The sequence below is a fragment of the Neolamprologus multifasciatus genome, unplaced genomic scaffold (genome assembly GCF_963576455.1).
Source record: "Neolamprologus multifasciatus unplaced genomic scaffold, fNeoMul1.2 scaffold_10, whole genome shotgun sequence".
NCBI classification, from domain to species: domain Eukaryota; kingdom Metazoa; phylum Chordata; class Actinopteri; order Cichliformes; family Cichlidae; genus Neolamprologus; species Neolamprologus multifasciatus.
Genome location: NW_028181985.1, coordinates 104,142 through 122,696, shown reverse-complemented (window position 1 = coordinate 122,696; position 18,555 = coordinate 104,142). Strand labels below are relative to the sequence as shown.

Below are 18,555 nucleotides of genomic sequence, written 5' to 3'. Positions count from 1 at the left end.
TAAAGAAATTTGCAGACTTGCACAGAGATGGTAAAATTATGATGACTGATAATAGAGATGAAGACAACAGATGATGAGAACAGGGAGGAACAGGGGTTTAAATGCACCAAAGAGACAGTCAGAGGGAGACATTTAGGGATGCAGGGACTGACAGAGACGGGGAAGAAGTCTCATTGTGACGAGTAAAGTTTACCTTGCCTGGATGGACAGCTTTCTGGGTGCTCAGCACCCCCAAAGCTCTGATCCTAGAATCGCCCCTGGGTACACTTAATAATATGCTTTAGTGGAATTACTACAGTATCTTGAAATTTGCCGTTTCCGTTCGTGCTTTTATTTTGAAGGCAGCCCATTGAAACGGAAATTGTTGCGCTGGGTCATGTGGCTAGCGTTTAGCGTTTCCTTTCCGTTAGCAAAGTTGCAGATTGCAAGAAGACGTTTTTGGCGAGTATACATTTGAGCACACCAGAACAAAGGGATTACACACATATAAAGCACGGTATGTACACCGATTGTTGTAAAGAAAACAAAACCAGGCTTGTAGGCTTGTGAAATGGGACGGTCTAGCCTCCCTCGCGCTGCCCAGGTTGCCTATCAACCATTATACTAAAAGCGGGAAACGTTTCATACAGCTTTGTTTGACAGAAATGGAGTAGAACATATTTTGTTCATTTGTTTCTACATGAGCTTTGTGTGATGTGATAAGTATCTGAGGCTGAGACCACAGGACTGTAAAACATGATTTTTGGGCTTCATTTTTGTACTGAACAGTCATTTTAAGATTAGCTAGTAAATAACAATTAGCTAATGTTGTTCATGAGACTAAAGTCATCTTACTTTGGTAATGTAAATATAATATGGCCAATATGATAGTTATTATATTAATCATTATTAGTTATCACAGCAGTGAGTTCGAACTCTGTGTCAAATACTGAGCTTCAGTAAAGATTCTATGGCGTTATTTTAGTGCCACTATGCTCAAATGTTTTTTATGTGCGCTCAGAATAGTGGCACAAAAATAACGTGCTGCTGCTACACAACAGCACAAGAGAAGGAGGATTTAGTGTTTGTGTTATTACGAGTGCTAAACAAGAAGAGTTCCCAGATGGTACAGTGGACACATGTGTGACTGCTGTGATTAAAGCATCTTTCTTTCAGCTTAACGAGTGAACCGTCAGCTCGTTCAAACACACGTTAAAGTCCGTTTGGCTCGACACCACCGAACAGAGGCAGCAATATAACATAGCTCACATTAACAGTGCAGTGAATCCTGCTTGTTGCGATCATGTTTAGGGGGTAGGAGGATGTGTTCATGACTTATGGCTGTTTGCACCAGTCGAGGTCCATCTGTGTGGATTTCATCTTTCCAAGATTCTGAGGCCCAGTACAACTCATTAACCTTTTTTCTTTGTTTTCTTTATTTTTACCTTTCCAGCTTTCCATTGCCATCGAAGCGTTACACCCCTTCTCCTGCACCAGGGTACAAACAGAGCCCCTTACATGGTAGGCTCCCAGGGAGCTCTTTACTGATCGGGCAGCAAGCTGCATGCTTGCGGCTGGCTCAGCTGAAAGCCCACCTTGCGTTGACACAGATAAATAACGCCATTGCTATTGGTGGCCGAACCAATACACGCGCCCCATTTATATCCACAACACCCCCCTTTCCTGACAGCTGCAGCCATCAGTCTACTAAACCTTCTGAAGGTTGCTAACACCATGTCCCATCCCTTATATAACCCCTATGCCGCTGGGAAACAAAGTTCAGCCCAGGGGCGCTATGGACAGTCGAGTATGCAGGCAGAGAGAGACTCTCATAAGACACCTCCTCATCTTGGGCCTGGGTCCAGCTTTAGCTCTTCTGGAGTTTCATCTGAGACTCCTGCAAAATCTGGAGGAACAATCCCATCACTGCTAACTATGGCAATGAGCTGCAGGCCAGAAGGGAGTAAGACTTCAATGGAAGAGGACATAAAGAGGTCCAAACCTGTGGGCTCTGGAGAGTCTACTTCAGAAACAGCTGTGAACATCCTTATGCAATTTGGACTTGAAAAAGAGGTCCTGGAACATCCGATCTCATACTCTGAAGATCAGATCACTCCTGACAACCTGCCTTTTACCTTACAAGTGACAGGAAATATTCCAGTGCTGGCCCAAATGCAAGACTACACTGCCACTTCACCTAGGGTCTTTCCGCATACCTGCTCTCTATGTAACAAGGAATGTAATCAGATGAAGGTAAGTTGAAGATTGTTCGATGTTTTTGCTTTCAGTCAGTTTTTATTTATTTGAAACGCAATGTTTTTTGTTTTGTTTTGGGGTTGTTTTTAATTATTTGACTTTGAATCCCATTATAGGATTTTGGTTTTGAAAAAGCTTCATGGATGCTACTTTAAAGTTTATTTGGTTTGTTTTATTCACTATTACTGCATAATGATGACTGTAGGAAGACTACCAACTTGGACTGCAAACATTTGGACAAATTTTCACATATTTCTGCAATTTAGTATTCTGTAACAGAATTTTTGAAGGATTACAGTCCAGACTAAACTGAACTATATGTCTACCACATGTTGTAATTTAAAAAACTACTTCAAAGAGACCTTCAGAAACTTCAGTGGTCTGTACTTGCAATTGATAGATTTAATGTCTTTTGACTTGATGTAAACCCATGCGAAGACATTCAAGGCATTTGCTAACAATGGAGCCAAGGCCTCAGATGACGTGATGAGGAAGAATCTGCAAGCATGAAGAACCTGTGCATCAGAAAATGTTGGAAGATGGCTGTTTTTTCATTTGTCTCTGTCCTTGGGCTACTGTTCCACAGTGCTCATTCAGCTTTGCTTTTCCTAGAACTTTTGCTGAATGTAAAAGTTCCCCTTTTTGTCTTTTGTCACTAGAGTGAAGAATAGTGTGTTTTGGCCGTTATTTCATATCAGTAGGCACCTTGTTTTTGTGTTATACTAGTTTTCTTTACTCATACTTTAAGTTAGTGTTTCGGTGTCACAAGACTTTTACTACCACAAACATAAGCACCCGCTGCGCCCAGTCATGAGCTACACAAGCACCAGCTTTAATTTGACTGATTGTTGAATCTCTCTTTATGGATGTGCCTTCCTTTGCTGCACCAAATTTCACATTTGGGCTCCTCGTCAAAGAAACAGCGCCTTCCTCTTCTGGCCTATTTCAACATCATCTTCCTGTCGCTACTCTAACTGTGATCAACATAGGTGGTGCATTTTGTCCTAATCCAAACTTGGCCTCTCCTGAGACGACCTTCTTGGAACCTCGGGAAATTTTGATGCCATAAGAAGAGCCTGAGAGTCCAGAATCCAGAGCCTAAGATGACCCTTTTGTTTTGGTTGTTTGTAATCAGATGTTTGACTTGTGTTTTCTATATATACTAAATAATTTCATCTTTAAAATTTTATCCCAGGAAAGGTATAATGTGTCATGCTTATTTGTTCCTGTTTTGTTTTTGGCCTATGAAGGTTTCTAAGTGCAATCCAGGCTCCTGGCTAATGTTATAATGCTTCTCCGTTCAGTGAAGGACTAACTGTTAATATTTTAAGATTTTTTTTAAGGCCACTGCAAAGTTTAGTGACCTTTTTATCAGCAAGTGATGTCAATGACAAACATTGCTCCTGATAATAATGAATCTTGTCTAAATGTTTGTTTTTTGTTGTGACCACTAGGATTGGGTCTCCCACCAGAAAACCAGCCTTCACATCGAGAACTGCAAACTTCTGCGAAAGCAGTCAGTCTTTCTTCTCTGTACTTCGTGATTATGAACCGATATCTTTGGGGCAGCACAACCATGGTTGTGCCAAAATGATGTCGGGGTTGTAATGCTAGGATAGCTTCCTAAGAACTGTTCATTTGTATTTTTTCATTTTTCTTTGTCATATTTGTAGCCCATTGGTTGCGTTCCTGTAAAGCACCTTAATGATTTATTGTTAAAAGGCTGAATACATTTCTAAGTTTTTGAATTAATGAACAATAATATATTTTTAAGGACATTCTACCTTGCAACATCTGACAAAAATGCACCTGTGTTTTTCCACAGATACCCAGAGTGGAACGGTGAAATAGCATCACCGCTAGGGTAAATATCTTCATTTGAAGTCATTTGGCGAATAAAAAAACATGCCAGCATTGGAGCCTTTCATTTTCTTTCATTTAACTGTGCTTTTCTTTTTAATGCACTTGTTAGTGCGTCAGGTGCCAAGCCCTCTCCCTCAACGTCTGCTGAGACTTCCCAGAAGAAAACCAGACATGAGAGTCGTTCCCGTTCCTGCAGCCCCCGCAGTCATCGTGACTCGGAGCAAAGCAGCGACAGGCGAAGAAGGCTTTCCCGCTCTCGCAGACCCCGCGCTCATCGTGACTCGGAGCGTAGCAGGGACAGACGAAGCAGCCGTTCCCGCTCCGGCAGCCCACGTCGCCACCGTGACTTGCAGAATAGGAGGAACAGTCATTCCTGTTCTCAATCACGCAGCCGCCGAAGGGAGAGACACAGAAGCCAATCACGATCTCTGTACAGGTCCAGACGGAATCGCAGGTCTGTCCAACAACATTTTGAGAACTAGGATCAATCAAGAAGATTTAGCTCTCCAGTGGATTGTTAAAGGGCGAAATATAACATATATATAAAAATATAAACTTAAAAAAACTTAATTGGTGGACAGCATTTACCTTTTGTATCCATGCTGGGTGTGTGCTTTGAGATGTTTATGAGTTATTAAGTTCTTTGATCCATACTTTTTTCAGGTCCCGGTCTCATTCTGACTCCTCGTGGTATGACCGTCCTTCCTCTTCACGATATCGATCACGCTCAAGGTGCCGCGAGAGACGATCCTCACCGAGAAGAAGAGATGAGAAACGTTCATCACCGAGGAAAAGCTGGGAGAGGCGATCGTCGACCGAGAGGTCATCTCCTAGGCGAAAGAAGTCGAGCAGCTCAAAGATCTTGGCAAAGAAACTGCTGGAAACATCAGGTTTGAAAATTGCTTCATGTTTTATTTTTTTGTATGTACTCATTAGTTTTTCTAAGATCAAAGTTATCCTCCCCCCTCACAACCTTAAATTTACTAATGTAAAGGATAAATAAAGACCAGTGCCACCAGAAATGTCAGTATAGTTTTTTCTACTATTATAAAACTTTCAGAAACAGTAGATGATTTTCGAGACTTGGCACCCACCAAAGTGTGAATCTCTTTTGCACCTGTGGTCTTTTAGCTCTCCAGTCCTTATCAAAACAGTCTGACCTGGAGACTGTCGTCAAAACTTTGGCTCCTGCCCTGCTGGCTGAGCTAGTCAAGATGAAGTCGTCCCCATCAACATCATCATCATCGTCCTCACGTTCTGCATCTCCAGAAACAACTAAAGGGACGCCTAGCACAGAGAAGACAAAGGTGACTTCATATTATGCCTTTTTTCATGAATGCACAGTTTTGGACAATTTATAATGTGATCAGTGACAGATGACGTGATTGTTGATGCCACACAACCAGATTAAATCTTTCAACACAGATTTATACAAGCAGATAGTTTGAGTCAAGTTGTCATGATGAAATCTGCATTTGGTTTGTTCATATTTTTCTTCCCTGTTTCCACAGGCTGGTAAATCTTCCCCTCCGACCATGGTGAGGCTACAAGGGACTGTAAGTAGTCTCTGTCACAGTGATGTGATTTCTGCTATGGATAAAAAAATTTGTCAGTTGTTTTGTTTAGGTCAAAATTACAGGTATGTACACTGAAATTTGTTCACTGTTCAGGGGCAGATCTAGAGAAATTTTCTTAGGGTGGCAAAGAAATCAAATAGGGTGGCAAAATCGAAGCCTTTTTATTTTTCAAACACATATGCAGGTGCTTACATATGGTTAGAATCATTCAAATGCAGTAAGTATACACATTTTTCATATAAATATAGTCTAGAACTTAATTATTGTCTGTAGCCCACATAATTACACACTTTAGTTACATAAAACATGCGAGTTTCTGTATAGCCTGTATAATAAATAAATATGTAGCCCAACAAGTATGAAATCCAGAAAGCTACACAACATGGGGCGGTTCATTTACAAACACAAGTCTAACTTATGTTTCACACTGTTAGAAAACAATCACATTGTTACAGCTTAAATGACACAAAATGTCAGAAATCTGCACTGTCATGAACAAAAATTGAAACCTAATTTTTCATGATTTGTTGGATGAACCCACTGAGGTCTGAAATACAATCGGCCATTTTTGACTCCTTTTGAGTTTACGTTTGTATTTCACCCTCAGATTGTTTCATTTTATTTTTTTCCCCTTGCCTTGTTTGGTGTCTTTTCAGCTCAACTGAATTTAGTTGTTTTTTTCACTGACATACTGCATTAGTATTACTGATCTGAAATCACACAAAGAACTTAAAATCCTAGTAGTATTTTTTTACTGTAAAAAAAAAACAGTATATTTTTATAACTTGAAATGCAAATATAAATTGTACATTTTGTAAACATATACAACTATTTATCTAAAAATGCAGCCAATACACCTGCCGGTTTTTTGTTTTGGTTTTTTTTTTCATTTTGTATAAGAATTTAAAAATATTACTACAACTAAAATGAGAGAACAATTAGGTGTCGCAATAAGATGCCCCACAAATGATGTGTGCCAGTAAAAAAAAGTTTGTCCACCAAAAGACAGAACAGCACAGGGATAAACCTGCAGGCCTGACAACAGCAGGTGTATCACTCCGCTGGTTTTCTACTTAGTGACAGTGTTTACATTGCAAATGTGCCTTTGTGACATTCATTAGTGCCCTCACTGACACACAAAACAAAACGACTACACAACAGAACAACTACACAACACACTAAGTAAACACTCCACACTAAAACGTGACGACAGTATTTAGAAAAAAGCGTGGCTTATATATATTATCATAACTCTGGATTTACTGGCCTGTAATTAAAATGTCAAAACTTTGAAGTCCGAATTTTCAATGTGGGCTGAAATAGAAACTCAGCATGGCTGCAGCTTGTTGCTGTGTCAGCTTACATCAGTCATGTGATTTGGAGGTGCAGCGTGTCCGTAGACCACAGAGGGTTAATAACACTCACCTTCCTTCCATTTCCAGAGTGTAACATCCACCCACCTGTGTAAAAAGCAAAATTCCCATGGTGTTGTTCAGAATGTGCTCTGGCACAATCATAAGCATCGCTTGCTACTGAAAACAAGAAAAAAGCCGGTCCTGCTATGGGCTGAACCATTTGTTAATGGTGGAGGGGGGTAACACTATGCAATATTTTCAGTTTTAGCATTTATATTCACTGTTGACTGTAACTACGCTCAAACTGTTAATGCTATCTTATTTTAATAAACAACACTGTCATATGCAAAACTGGGGTGGCACTTGGGGTGGCAAGGGATCATTTTAGGGTGGCACTTGCCACCCCATGCCACCCTTCTAGATCCGCCCCTGTCACTGTTATAGATGGATGAGTTCATTGACCTACTTGTGAATCTAGAGAAAGTTCCTCTCCTGTTTGTCTCCTGGTTTGCTTCTGCAATCTAAGATAGATATTTATGCACCGTAGCTACAATTCTCTATAAATATACTGTCCGTTCACGGTTGTAGTCCTGCATTCATTATGCGGTTTAAAGTCAGTTGGTTATCCTTACATTTCTTCTACAGTCTCGCACCCCTCAAATTCATAGTTACTTTGGATTATACTGAGCTTTTATATAGTCATCCCCATGTCAGAAAGTTTCCGCTCAAGTCTAATGCTATGAAAACATACACACTGTACTTTGTTTTTATTTTGCTGTGTTGCATTATGCATTTTTGAAATCTATATATACACATTGCACTGAAAACATCCTTGGAATCGCACTGGTTGCTTGCAAGTTGCCACAGTTGCTTGTAGTTTGCATGGAAGACTCCAACTTGTCTGTAAATACTTGTAAGCTCATGACAAGTGCTCATGTATGATTTTTAGTGTGAATGTAGTAACTTAACAGTTTTGGTAGTAATACAAACTAATGTATGTTCGTTGTGTGTGTGTTTGTAAGGAAGCTGCGGTGGCACCTAAAAATACAGCCAAGGCTACGGAGGCTGTTGAACCAATTAAAGGTGCTGCAGTTGACGGTGAGCCAAAAGTCTTGGCTTCCAAAGCAGAAACGGCCTCAACCACGCAGATTTGTATTTAGATCAGCTGGGTAATTTGCATCCTATCTAAACTACCACTATTGAACTTAACTACATTTCCTTTATTCCAAGACTCTGCAGAGACTGCAGAGAAGATCTCAAAGGATCAGCCGGTCGCTGTTACCCACCCAACATTTTGGGAGCGGATACAAGAGCAACTGTGTCCAGAAAGAATCCGTAAGAAATCCCCAAAGATCTGTATGAAAGATTTCTCAATGTGAAGATATTTTCTATTTTATAATTATTTTTTTGTTTTTCTTTTGCTCTGCACTTTACAGGTTGTCTCAAGACAGTCAAACTTCCCAAGTCAAAGGTAACATTAAAAAAACCACTTCAGTTATACCTGTAAGAAAAACATGCTTTATCAAAGTGCTTAAGTTTTGATCTGAAATAGTTCAATTTGTTTTACAAGTTTGTAGTTGGGTTATATCTCATTGTCAGGTGACGCTCAAGTAGGTGTAAATGTAGAAAAATGTTAAAAATTCACTAGGGATGTCGCAATACCAGAGATTTTGTAGTCAGTATAGACACCAATAGAATTGCACCATTCTTGGTTACCAACTTAGTATTGTAATAAAACAATTATCTCATGTACTAACACATACTAAAACTCCTTTATTGAAAAGCTAGTTTAACATGTTCAAATTATATGCACAGTCATCCAGGACATGGTGGTTTTGAGTGCTTTTTCCTTCCCAAGCTTGACATGTGCAATAGTGCTGTTTACACATTGCCTTTTGTGAATCAGTTATCACTGTTTATGGATCCACCTTAAATGAAAAGTACTTTCATAGCTGACTCTTACTGCCTTTTTTGTCAGTGAGTCAAGGTAGAGCTGTACTACGTAAAACAAAGAAAGAAAAAAAAGAAGTAAAGGAAAAGGAAAATTAGCATCAGAAACATTTTGTAATAGGTACCTGATTGTGTTCATAAGTTAATGTTTGCATTTTTCAGATTTCTGTCTGGAATTTCTTCCATTGCAATTGTAAACTGATCCTGAAATTCTTTTCGTTTGCACAGCTTGATTCGCTTGATTACAAGGTGCTGTTAATAAGCAACCTGCCAGAGTATCACGATGGCTGTTACGCAGAGGAGGACATCGCCGGTCTGCTCACTCGACACCGATTTGAGTATTACGATGACGCGATCTACGTTATACCACAGGCACGCATGGTAAGCACCAGTTTGCATTGGGCTGGGTTATGACCTTCATTTTAATGGCGCTCTAAATATCTTTTCTAAGACGACCTAACTAACATTTAGTTAGTTAATACATATTTTGTGAGTGCCTGTCTTCATGGTTATTCAGTAAAAATCAGTGTTTGGTTGTTTGTTTTTCCTTCAGGCTTTTGCCCTCATGCCGACAGCAGTGGCAGCTAAAAACATCGTGCTAGCATCAGAAAATCATGATTTTATTCTCAATGGGTCTAAACTTCGACTGCAGGTTGAGAAGGGCAACATTTTAATGACGCCGGTAAGCACTGTGTGTAGATAATGCAATCTACTGTTGTGACAGATGTTATTAAAATTATTTGAAAATATTTGTTTCTGCTTGTTTATTTAAAGTGTGATTATAAATGTAAAAAAATATTTCTTTTTGTAGAAAAAAATACCTTTAAGCTGAAATAAATCGAACCGAATCCGAAGTGATGTAATGATTTTTAACTGTTTTTTTTCTTTCAGCTTGAGTTTTATAAGTCTCTGATGAAACGGCTATGCTATGTAAGTAACGCACATATCTCAGAAACAAAGACTGCACTAGAATACCTTTAGATTTATTGGTCAGAGTATAAAGTCATAACTGGAAGCACTCGCATCCAAGTCAAAACACCTTGAAAAATGGGGACATACCCGTTTTTTCAGATATTCACACAGGGCTAGGAAAGGTTTGGAGAACTTCTTTCCTGGAATAAATTAAATCCTCATTTAAAAATGCATTTTGTATATTTTTTTAAACATTTGTTTAACGATTTGAAACTTGTGCAAAAAATTACGAAATTGGGAACGAGCCAAATGCGTTTTTCACGGCACTGTGTGTACATTAGTTTAAATATTTTTCCAACCAGTGTTATCAAAAACAGCAAGAGCTGCAATTATAAATTGTTTGGAAAATGAAGATAGCTGCCAGGGTGCATACCTGCTGTGTGAATATAAGTGCAAACTTATGACCTTGATCTTGGAACTGTAGTATAAGAATGTTTGGAACGTCATACTGTTTGTGGGGTTGTTTTTTTTTCACGTTAACCCGGTTTTCTCGAAGCAGCAAGTGACTGACAATGGAGCACGATTAATCTACATCAGGAACATCTCGCCAGGCGAGTCCAGGGATCTCAGAGAAGCTTTGAAAAAAATGGATTGTGTAAGAAACTACCTGCCTCTTCTCAACAAGGTATAAACACACTCATAAATGCCAACAAGTGCATGTGTTAGAAGTCTGTGAAAGGCTGTATGAGATATGTGCTTGTGTAAGTGTAATCTTAACCATACAGAGAAATTGACAGATTAACCGCTTGCACACCAAACTAAAGGACATGCACCAACCTTCATAAATCCATCCTTAAAAAGAGATGATGTGTCTAGATTTGGATGCTACTTATCTTGAGGAAAGCACAACTGCAAAACTATAGCGATAGTAAAGAGAGACTGCCGATAAGCTGCTCGCTGAGCAATTCTTCATATGCTCATGCGCACTAGTATTTATCACATTACAGCATGTTGAGCGTGGCTCCAGTGCATCATTGAGCCAGGATTTCTGACTTTTGAATCCAGTGATCTCCACAATAAAGCTGTACTTAGTTCACTCTTTCCACGTGTGCTTAGCACTTATTTTCTAACATTTACAATGTGAAGGTAAAATGTTCAGAATACATTTTCTTTCTTGTGTTTCAGGTGTTTATCGAATTTCAGTCTCTTCGTGATGCTGATCGCCTTGGCGTTTGGTACAGCCTTCTAAAACGGGCCACCGGCCACAAATTGTCAAGGCTGAAAATACCACAGCGTGGATGTACCTCACTGCGTAAGTGTTTTTTAAATGGGATTTTAAACAAATATGATTTAAAGGGAAAAAAAGATGGGTTAAGTTAATGGAAGGTCATCTGGTAAGACCTTTCTTTCGCTTTCTGTTTGTGAAACACTCATGAATAGATTTTTCAGTTCTCCCCTGGGCTGTGGATAAAGTGAAGACAAAACTGCTGATTTATTGTTGTTCACAATAAATCATTGTGACACATTCCCTCAACTTTTATCCACTAACACTGTGATTCTCGTTCCCACAAATCCTTTGATGCTCATTTGCCTTATTATCTCTCTGACCTCTTTTCTGGCCCCTCCAGAAATCTTTGCTCCATCAGTGGTCAATTTCCTTCTGCTTGTCTCTGCCCCAGACACATGAACCAGAGCCATTACTTAAACTGCACTTTTTCAGTCTGGCATTTGAGCTAACCCACTAATCATTGTTTTTCTGATGTCTATGATACCTTGGGTATCTGTAAAGGTGCTTAAAGTTCAAATAAAAGTCAAAACATTGATATTACTGGATCATTGTAAACATTAAAAACCTGTTTTGCACCACTCATTTTTCCTTTTCTTTCCCCCACAAAACTTTTAACAAAACGTATTTTTGCTTGTGCAGCACCAAGATTGCCAGACAAAGCTTTGCCAGACACCGAGGTTGCTGTTGATGGTGCAACTGTCCCAACAGAAGATATTACCATCCCACAACGCAGCACTTCACCATATTGGATCACAATGACAACTAGTCCCTTTGTGTTCCCCACTGTCTCTCCTTGGTTCACAATCCCAGGTGAGAGAAACAGCTGGAAACTAAAATTAACCTCCAGATATAAAGTGTTGACTGTTACTAACTGTGTTTGTTTTACACTTCTAGAGTATTTAACTGTCAGTGAACCTGATGACATTGAGGTGAGTGCATCTTCTAAACCCAGGTTTCATGTGTTAAACAGGAATCCTTGAGTAAATACCAAGAGGTGTCCATTTTTCCAAATACTCACCTCAAAAACCACATTTCTTTTTTTCTGCTAAACTTGGTTTCATTTTGTCTTCTCTATGTGGTCAGTAATAATAATATATATTTTTTAAAAAGTACCGCAAAGTTTCCCTTCAAATAAACTTTGGTTCTTGAACCTTGTGTCTTGTAGAAAGCCCAATCTCAAGGTTCTACGTTCTCCACGATCATGTTGACCGGTTTGCCAGAAGGAAACTACAGTCAGGAGGATGTCACCAAGCTGGTGTGGCGTTACGTCCCTGATCAGACTGTTCAGACTCTGTACTACAAAATAATCGTTTTATCACTGCAGAGGAGGGTGAGGAGTAGACCCAGCAGGCCGATACAGAGAAATTTGCATTTGCAAATTTAATTCAATTTAATGATTAATATTGAATGTTTCCTCTGCATCATTTTTCCCCTCCAGGCCTTTGTGTTTTTTAACAGCTGGGATGCGTGCTGCGATTTCGCCAGGGATTACCTTAAAAATCCAGTTACTGTTGGAGAGTGGACGCTCAGAATCCACATTGTTTTACAAGACATGCTTCCTGGTACAAGTGAGGTATGAAAATGGAGCAATCGGGGGCTGTTAAATCAGGGGCATGCTCCTGTTTCACTCAAACTATTCAGATCCCAATCAAAACAGATTTCTCCTCTAAGGAGTGAGCACAGCATCATCCTTCTCTGGGCTAATATTAATAGAATGAGACTCAGAATACTTTATTGATCCCTAGGGGAAATATATTGGTTACAGTACAAACAGTAACAAAGACAGATACAAGAAGTAAGGAATAGGACAATATATACAATATATACATACATATAAGTCACTTATTGATAAATATCTGAATAAGAAATGGAAAAACTAAAAATATGCATGAATTTCAAATCGACTATTTATTGTTACTTTGTCTGTATTTGTTCCTTCCTTTTTGCAACAGCAGCACAAAAGCTGCATGAACTTTATCCACTTTTCTGTTCATAGGCGACAACCCACGTCATTCCGCCACCACTTTAAATTTCCACAGAGCTCCTTGTGAAGTCAGCCCCGTGTAAACTTTAAAGACCCAGACATAGGTTATAGAGTGTTTTACTGACTATTAAGTAATGCCCTTACTTATTTTGAAACTTCAGTCGCTGCTAACCTTCTAGCTTCAGCGTTTCCCATCTCAAGTTTCCTTGTGGGCTAGCTATTCAGGAGCTTTCTGAGAACTCTCTCCACAGCTACATGTTAAGAGGAATCGAGGTCTGACAACTGTTGCGGAAAGTCACTGAGTGTTAAGGATGGTGAGTTAGTGAACCCAGACGCGGACCTCTCGTTAAAGTTGAACAGTGTCTTTATTTACAGTGAAGCCAATCCACAGTTATCCATAGTGCAAGTCCCTTCAGTGCTCCTCTCCCCGTCTCTCCTCGTGTGTCCACACAACTCCCGTGAATCAGTGACGTCTCTCCTTCCGTCTCGTTCGCTTCCTGGGAAAAGGCAAAGCAGCCACGATTAGCCTCCCTCCGCTATCAAACGCTTGCTTTACCCTTGCTGAGCTCGAGTCACTACCAGGCTTGGTGCAATACTCCAGCGCTGTCTGTCACTCAGCCACACCATTAAATAGCTCTGCCAACGACGGCGGATGATTGGCAGCAGCTGGCGAGGAATCAGTCGCAGGTGGGACAGCAGCTCAGAGCGGCAGCACTTCCGGGTCGGAGATCTCCCGTTGCTACGCGACCGCGTAACAATGGCAGCGGAGCAGGAGAGGAAAAAACAGAGCGAGAGAGAGGAGAACAAACACACACAGGTCGCCGGTCGGGGCACCGTCAGACCTGACACTGAGACTCAAATAGCATCAAATAGTTCCTGCAAAACCTTGGTTATATGTTGTGTCGTTACTATCCTGAAGTATGAATCCTTTGCCACAAAGATGCAAACCAGGATCGAGTCACTTCTCACTTACAGTGGAGTCCAATATTTATCTTATTAAATGTGGTCAATAGAACATTAAAAACACTCTAGCCAGGAGGAGAGTTCTTCAATATTTATTGTACAAACAGAGGATCAGTGATTGATGTAATCCCCTTTCATCTTCTACTCTTTTCACAGGAGAGCATGTATAGAAGCATGATGAAATGGAGCACCACTGTAAGTCAGCAGTCACATAAATCTGTCTTGTAAAAGCAGCAGGCTCGGGTCTCCCTGATCTTAACGCTGGTTGTTTTTCAGCATGTTCCAGAGTCGGAGTCTCTGGAGGACCGGCTGCTGAGTGTGGAGGTCTCCGAGGTGAATGTGGACCTTGTCGTGATGATCGTGGAAGTGGTGGCGTCCATTGCTGCTTTTGTCAGATTCTTGCCGCTTGCCAACAGGGTACGATTTCATAAACACGTGCAACTTTTTTATGTGTTACAGAAGGCTGCAAGGCTTGTCATGGTGTCTGCTGTTCTTTTCATATTGACAAACATTTTAAATGAGTCTGAAGGAGACTTTGTGTTTTTTTTAACACTAGTTGAGCAAGTTTAAATATTCCCTGCGGCAGGCAATCTGAATTTGACATGCCTTTGCAAACACTGGTGAAGAAGGACTGCCTGAAATGCACCAAGTTCTCAACCAAGTAGTAATCTTATGACCTGTTCAGCCTTTTGTCCTGGCCCATCGAGCAGGGGAGATCCCTGCAGTTTGAGGCAGCGCTAAGTTATTCTTTTAGTGTTTCTTGCTCAGTGGTTTTATTGTTCAATCAAAAACTTTGCAAAAGTATAGAAATATGTTTGCACTTATTTCCCATTTGCAAGTTTAAAACCCCAAGATTTTTTTTCTTTGCCTTGTACTATCGTACAGGGCAGTAAAGAAACTCGCCAGGACAAATTCTTTATGGCCCTGTACAATACAAATCGTGCCTGTAGCACACCCATTGAGTACCACTGTGTTGCTCAAATATCCTTTCTGTTTTCTCAGATATGCATTGAGATGGCCGAACCTGGTGGATTAACACAGGTGATGGAGAGCAAAGTCACCAAGGACTATTTATCTGCTTGGTAAGTGTGTCCCACAATCAGAAGTGAGAAAAAGAGGAAATTTATTTTACACTGTGTTTTTTCATTTTCTTTAAAGTGTCTTCATGTCTGTCTGACCTTGTGCTTTTTCTCTCCTCTTCATAGGAGTAAAGCTGGACGTATTGAGTCGTGAGTATCTTTCTTTTTCAGGTTTAGTGGCAGAGTCAAATATACCATACGCTCCTCAAGGTCGTCTATAGTAAACAGTTTCCAAAGATGCAAAAAGAGAAGAATGTGATTTAGATATAAGCAACTCTAGATTAGGAATTTGAAATGGAATTTCTTCTTTCACATGAACATTTTGTGACAACAAACCTCTTTTCATGGTAACCTACTGGCATCTTTGCTTTTAAATTCAGTTTGAAGAGCCTGAAACAGCGTCTGCAAGACTCTGGTGACAACAAAGTTAACCTCAAAATGAAAACCAAGAAGACCGCAGAATCGACTGATGCAGTGACCAAAGGTGACTGCCAGGCGGAGAGCCAGAGGACCGAGGAGGAAGCAGTGACCCAGCCCGATGCTGCAGCCGCCCCTGCTGGACAGCAGCCAGAGCCCAAGTGTCCTGACGACGAGACGCAGGAGGGAGAGGAGAATGATGGATGGAGCATGGCCGACATTAAAGGTACAAAGAGCTGCTTTAAATCAGCAAAATACACCGCTCTGACAGCCAAAACACAGTAAACTGAATATAAAAAGAAAAGTTGTGATATTTTATGGCTCTGATCTCATATTTGTGCTCCTCACTGTGCTACAGACATTCAGCCTGGTGGTACTAATATATTTTACATATGTGGTGTTTAAAAAATGCTCCGTTGGTGCGATGACTATATCCCACACCATCACCAGCCTGAAATTTTGATACAAGGCAGGATGGATCCAAGATTTCTGACCCTACCATCCTAATGTCACAGCAGAAACTGAGATTCAACAGACCAGGCAGCGTTTTTATTTTACAGCGTTGCTGAGCCTGTGTGAATTGTACCCTCAGCTTTGCGTTCTTAGCTTAGAGAAGTGGAACCCAGTGTGGTCTTCTGCTGCTGTAGCTCATCTGCTTCAGTGTTGGATGTGCTGTGCGTTCAGAGATACTCTTGTGCATTGTAATAAGTGGTTGTTTGGCTTGCTCTGGCCTTCCGCTCAGCGTGAAGCAGTTATTTCATTCTCCTCTAAACTCAAAAATGCATTTCCTCCAGGGAACTGCCACTCACTGGATATTTTCTGTTTCAGACCATTTGATGTAAACCCTAGAGATGCTTCTGTGGGAAAATCCCAGCAGATCAGCAGTTTTTGAAATGCTAAGATCAGCAAACATGCCACGTTTAAGTGACTTCAATTATTTTTCTTCTTCATTCTGATGCTCAGTTTGAATTTCAGCAGGTCATCTGACCATGTCTACATACCTAAATCACTAAGTTGCTGCCATGTGATTGGCTGATTAGAGAGTCACATTAATGAGCAGTCAAACAGGTGTACCTAATAAAGTGGCCGATGAACGTTTCAGCTTTTCAAGTAAATCGAAATCATTTGTTCAATTATTATTGAGTTATAATTGAATGTTTAAATATTTTATAAAGCCAGTGGCTCCTGTAGCAGATTTGTTGATGATTAACGTGTCGCTCTTTTCATTTTCAGTTGTGGGTAAACGCAGGAGGGAGCTTGTCGGACCTGAGGCAAAGCGATCTCGCTCTCAGTCTCCGTGTGTTGTAGCAGATTTCAGACTGCCTCAGTTCAACCCTAACAGCCCCATCGGTCAGACACACACACTCTAAATTCAAATTTGTTGTTAATACTTGTCTAATCCTCCTGTTTCTGCTTCTCTGCAGGTCAGGAGTTTGTGGTCCCTAAATCAGGATTTTTCTGTAACATCTGCTCTGTTTTCTGCCTGAATGAGAAGACCGCCAAGGAACTCCACTGCTGCAGCCAGAAACACTACGACAACCTGCAGGTATGCACGCACATACATATACACGATTCAGCACACAAAATCACACTGTTGGCCTAACGATGTTTGTTTTCTCGCTTTTCCCTTTGTTTAGAAATATTATGAGGAACGTCGACAGAGAGCTACAAAAACTTTGTCTCAGACGTCTCCAGGCTCCGTTTCTGACTGATGGACCTGATCTACTGTATTTTTAACACATAACTGTGGAGAGTGTATATATATGTATACGTGTGTGTATGTGTGTCCTGGATGACTGTGTATATGTTTGCGGTTTTGTGATTTGTTTCTTATTTCCTGTTTTACTTTGAAAGTTCATGTCTTATGTCAGTGTGTTCAGTTTTACCTCTCCCCTGTCTCGTTAGCCTAATTACTCCCAGCTGTGTCTCCCTCTTGTTGCCCATTCCCTAATTACTCCCCTGTGTATTTAAGCCCTGTGTTTTCCTGTGCTCCCTGTCGCGTCGTACCCTCAACCTGCTGTGTGTTTGTAATGTCCAGTCCTCCAGCACCTCGGTTTAGTCTTGTTTTCCTTTTGTAAGTTTTATTTTCAATCGTTCGTCCAGCAATAAAGCTGCGTTTTCAGTTTATTCCCATCTCCAAGAGTCCTGCATTTTTGGGTCCACCGCTTCTGCTTGCCTGCCACACAGCCAACCATGACAATAGCAGAATCTAGTATAACATGGAAACACCTACCTGAAACACAGACTTTATGTATTTTAAGTACTTGAGTAAATGTTCCCACTACTATCTGCACTCACGTCTGAAGATATTTAGACTAGTGAGAGAACTCTGAGCTCCTCCGCTTCATGTGAGATTCACTTTCCACTCTTTCTTTTCTTTCTTTCTTTTTTTTAAATCCCTTTCCATTGCATTAATGTCTTGAAATACCAGGAAACCAAGCATCTGCCTCTGGAGACTTTTGACTCAAAAGGCAATAAAAACCAAAACAAATGTAAAAAAAAAAAAAATGAATACAGGAAAAATTACATTTTCACAAATGTCAAAACATTTTTTAATTAAAATTCCTCTTTTTTCCTATTAAAAAGTTGTAAAAGTGAGTCCAAGGCCATGATGCCAAAACAGAGGATGTACTTCCTGAGGGAGCTGAAGAAATTCAACCTGCCAACACGGATGATGATGCAATTCTACACTGCAATCATCGAGTCCATCCTCACCTCCTCCATCACCGTGTGGTACGCTGGAGCCACTATCAGGGACAGTGGCGGTCCTAGCCTGTTTGGCGCCACGGGCGAACACTCTCTCTGCCCAATGGTGTGCTTGGTTATCCTTTCATGAGTTATGTCTGTGAAGGTTCTCAGTCATCCAGGTCATCGTAGTCAAAGGAGCTTGCAAAGAAAAGCGTCTGGACTTCTTTAAGTTACTTGAAGACGT

At 40.5% G+C, this 18,555-nt stretch overlaps 1 protein-coding gene across 2 annotated transcripts; it reads left to right on the top strand.

Moving 5' to 3' along the window:
* Positions 1-352: 352 nt before the first annotated feature.
* LOC146490359 (uncharacterized) lies at positions 353-17,750 on the top strand. 2 transcript variants are annotated; one of them, XM_085153283.1, is made up of 28 exons: positions 353-496; positions 1,433-2,232; positions 3,690-3,751; positions 4,061-4,099; positions 4,208-4,552; positions 4,762-4,988; positions 5,230-5,405; positions 5,610-5,654; positions 8,053-8,128; positions 8,261-8,365; positions 8,467-8,501; positions 9,209-9,361; positions 9,534-9,662; positions 9,872-9,910; positions 10,452-10,577; positions 11,078-11,204; positions 11,820-11,990; positions 12,075-12,109; positions 12,346-12,510; positions 12,619-12,753; positions 14,284-14,322; positions 14,404-14,544; positions 15,130-15,209; positions 15,333-15,356; positions 15,587-15,849; positions 16,857-16,973; positions 17,048-17,169; positions 17,261-17,750. In XM_085153283.1, exons 2-28 carry the CDS (start codon positions 1,714-1,716, stop codon positions 17,333-17,335), a joined length of 3,570 nt encoding a protein of 1,189 aa, XP_085009409.1. In that variant the 5' UTR covers positions 353-496; positions 1,433-1,713; the 3' UTR covers positions 17,336-17,750. The 2 variants fall into 2 exon arrangements, with proteins under 2 accessions (XP_085009409.1, XP_085009410.1); XM_085153284.1 differs by lacking the exon at positions 353-496 and having other exon boundaries at positions 916-2,232.
* Positions 17,751-18,555: the final 805 nt, after the last annotated feature.

Coding starts and splice junctions, on each gene's coding strand:
- LOC146490359 (XM_085153283.1), top strand. CDS start 1,714: ATGTCCCATCCCTTATATAACCCCTATGCCGCTGGGAAACAAAGTTCA. Junction 11,205..11,819: donor GCGTGGATGTACCTCACTGC/GTAAGTGTTTTT, acceptor TTGCTTGTGCAG/CACCAAGATTGCCAGACAAA. Junction 12,110..12,345: donor GTGAACCTGATGACATTGAG/GTGAGTGCATCT, acceptor TGTGTCTTGTAG/AAAGCCCAATCTCAAGGTTC.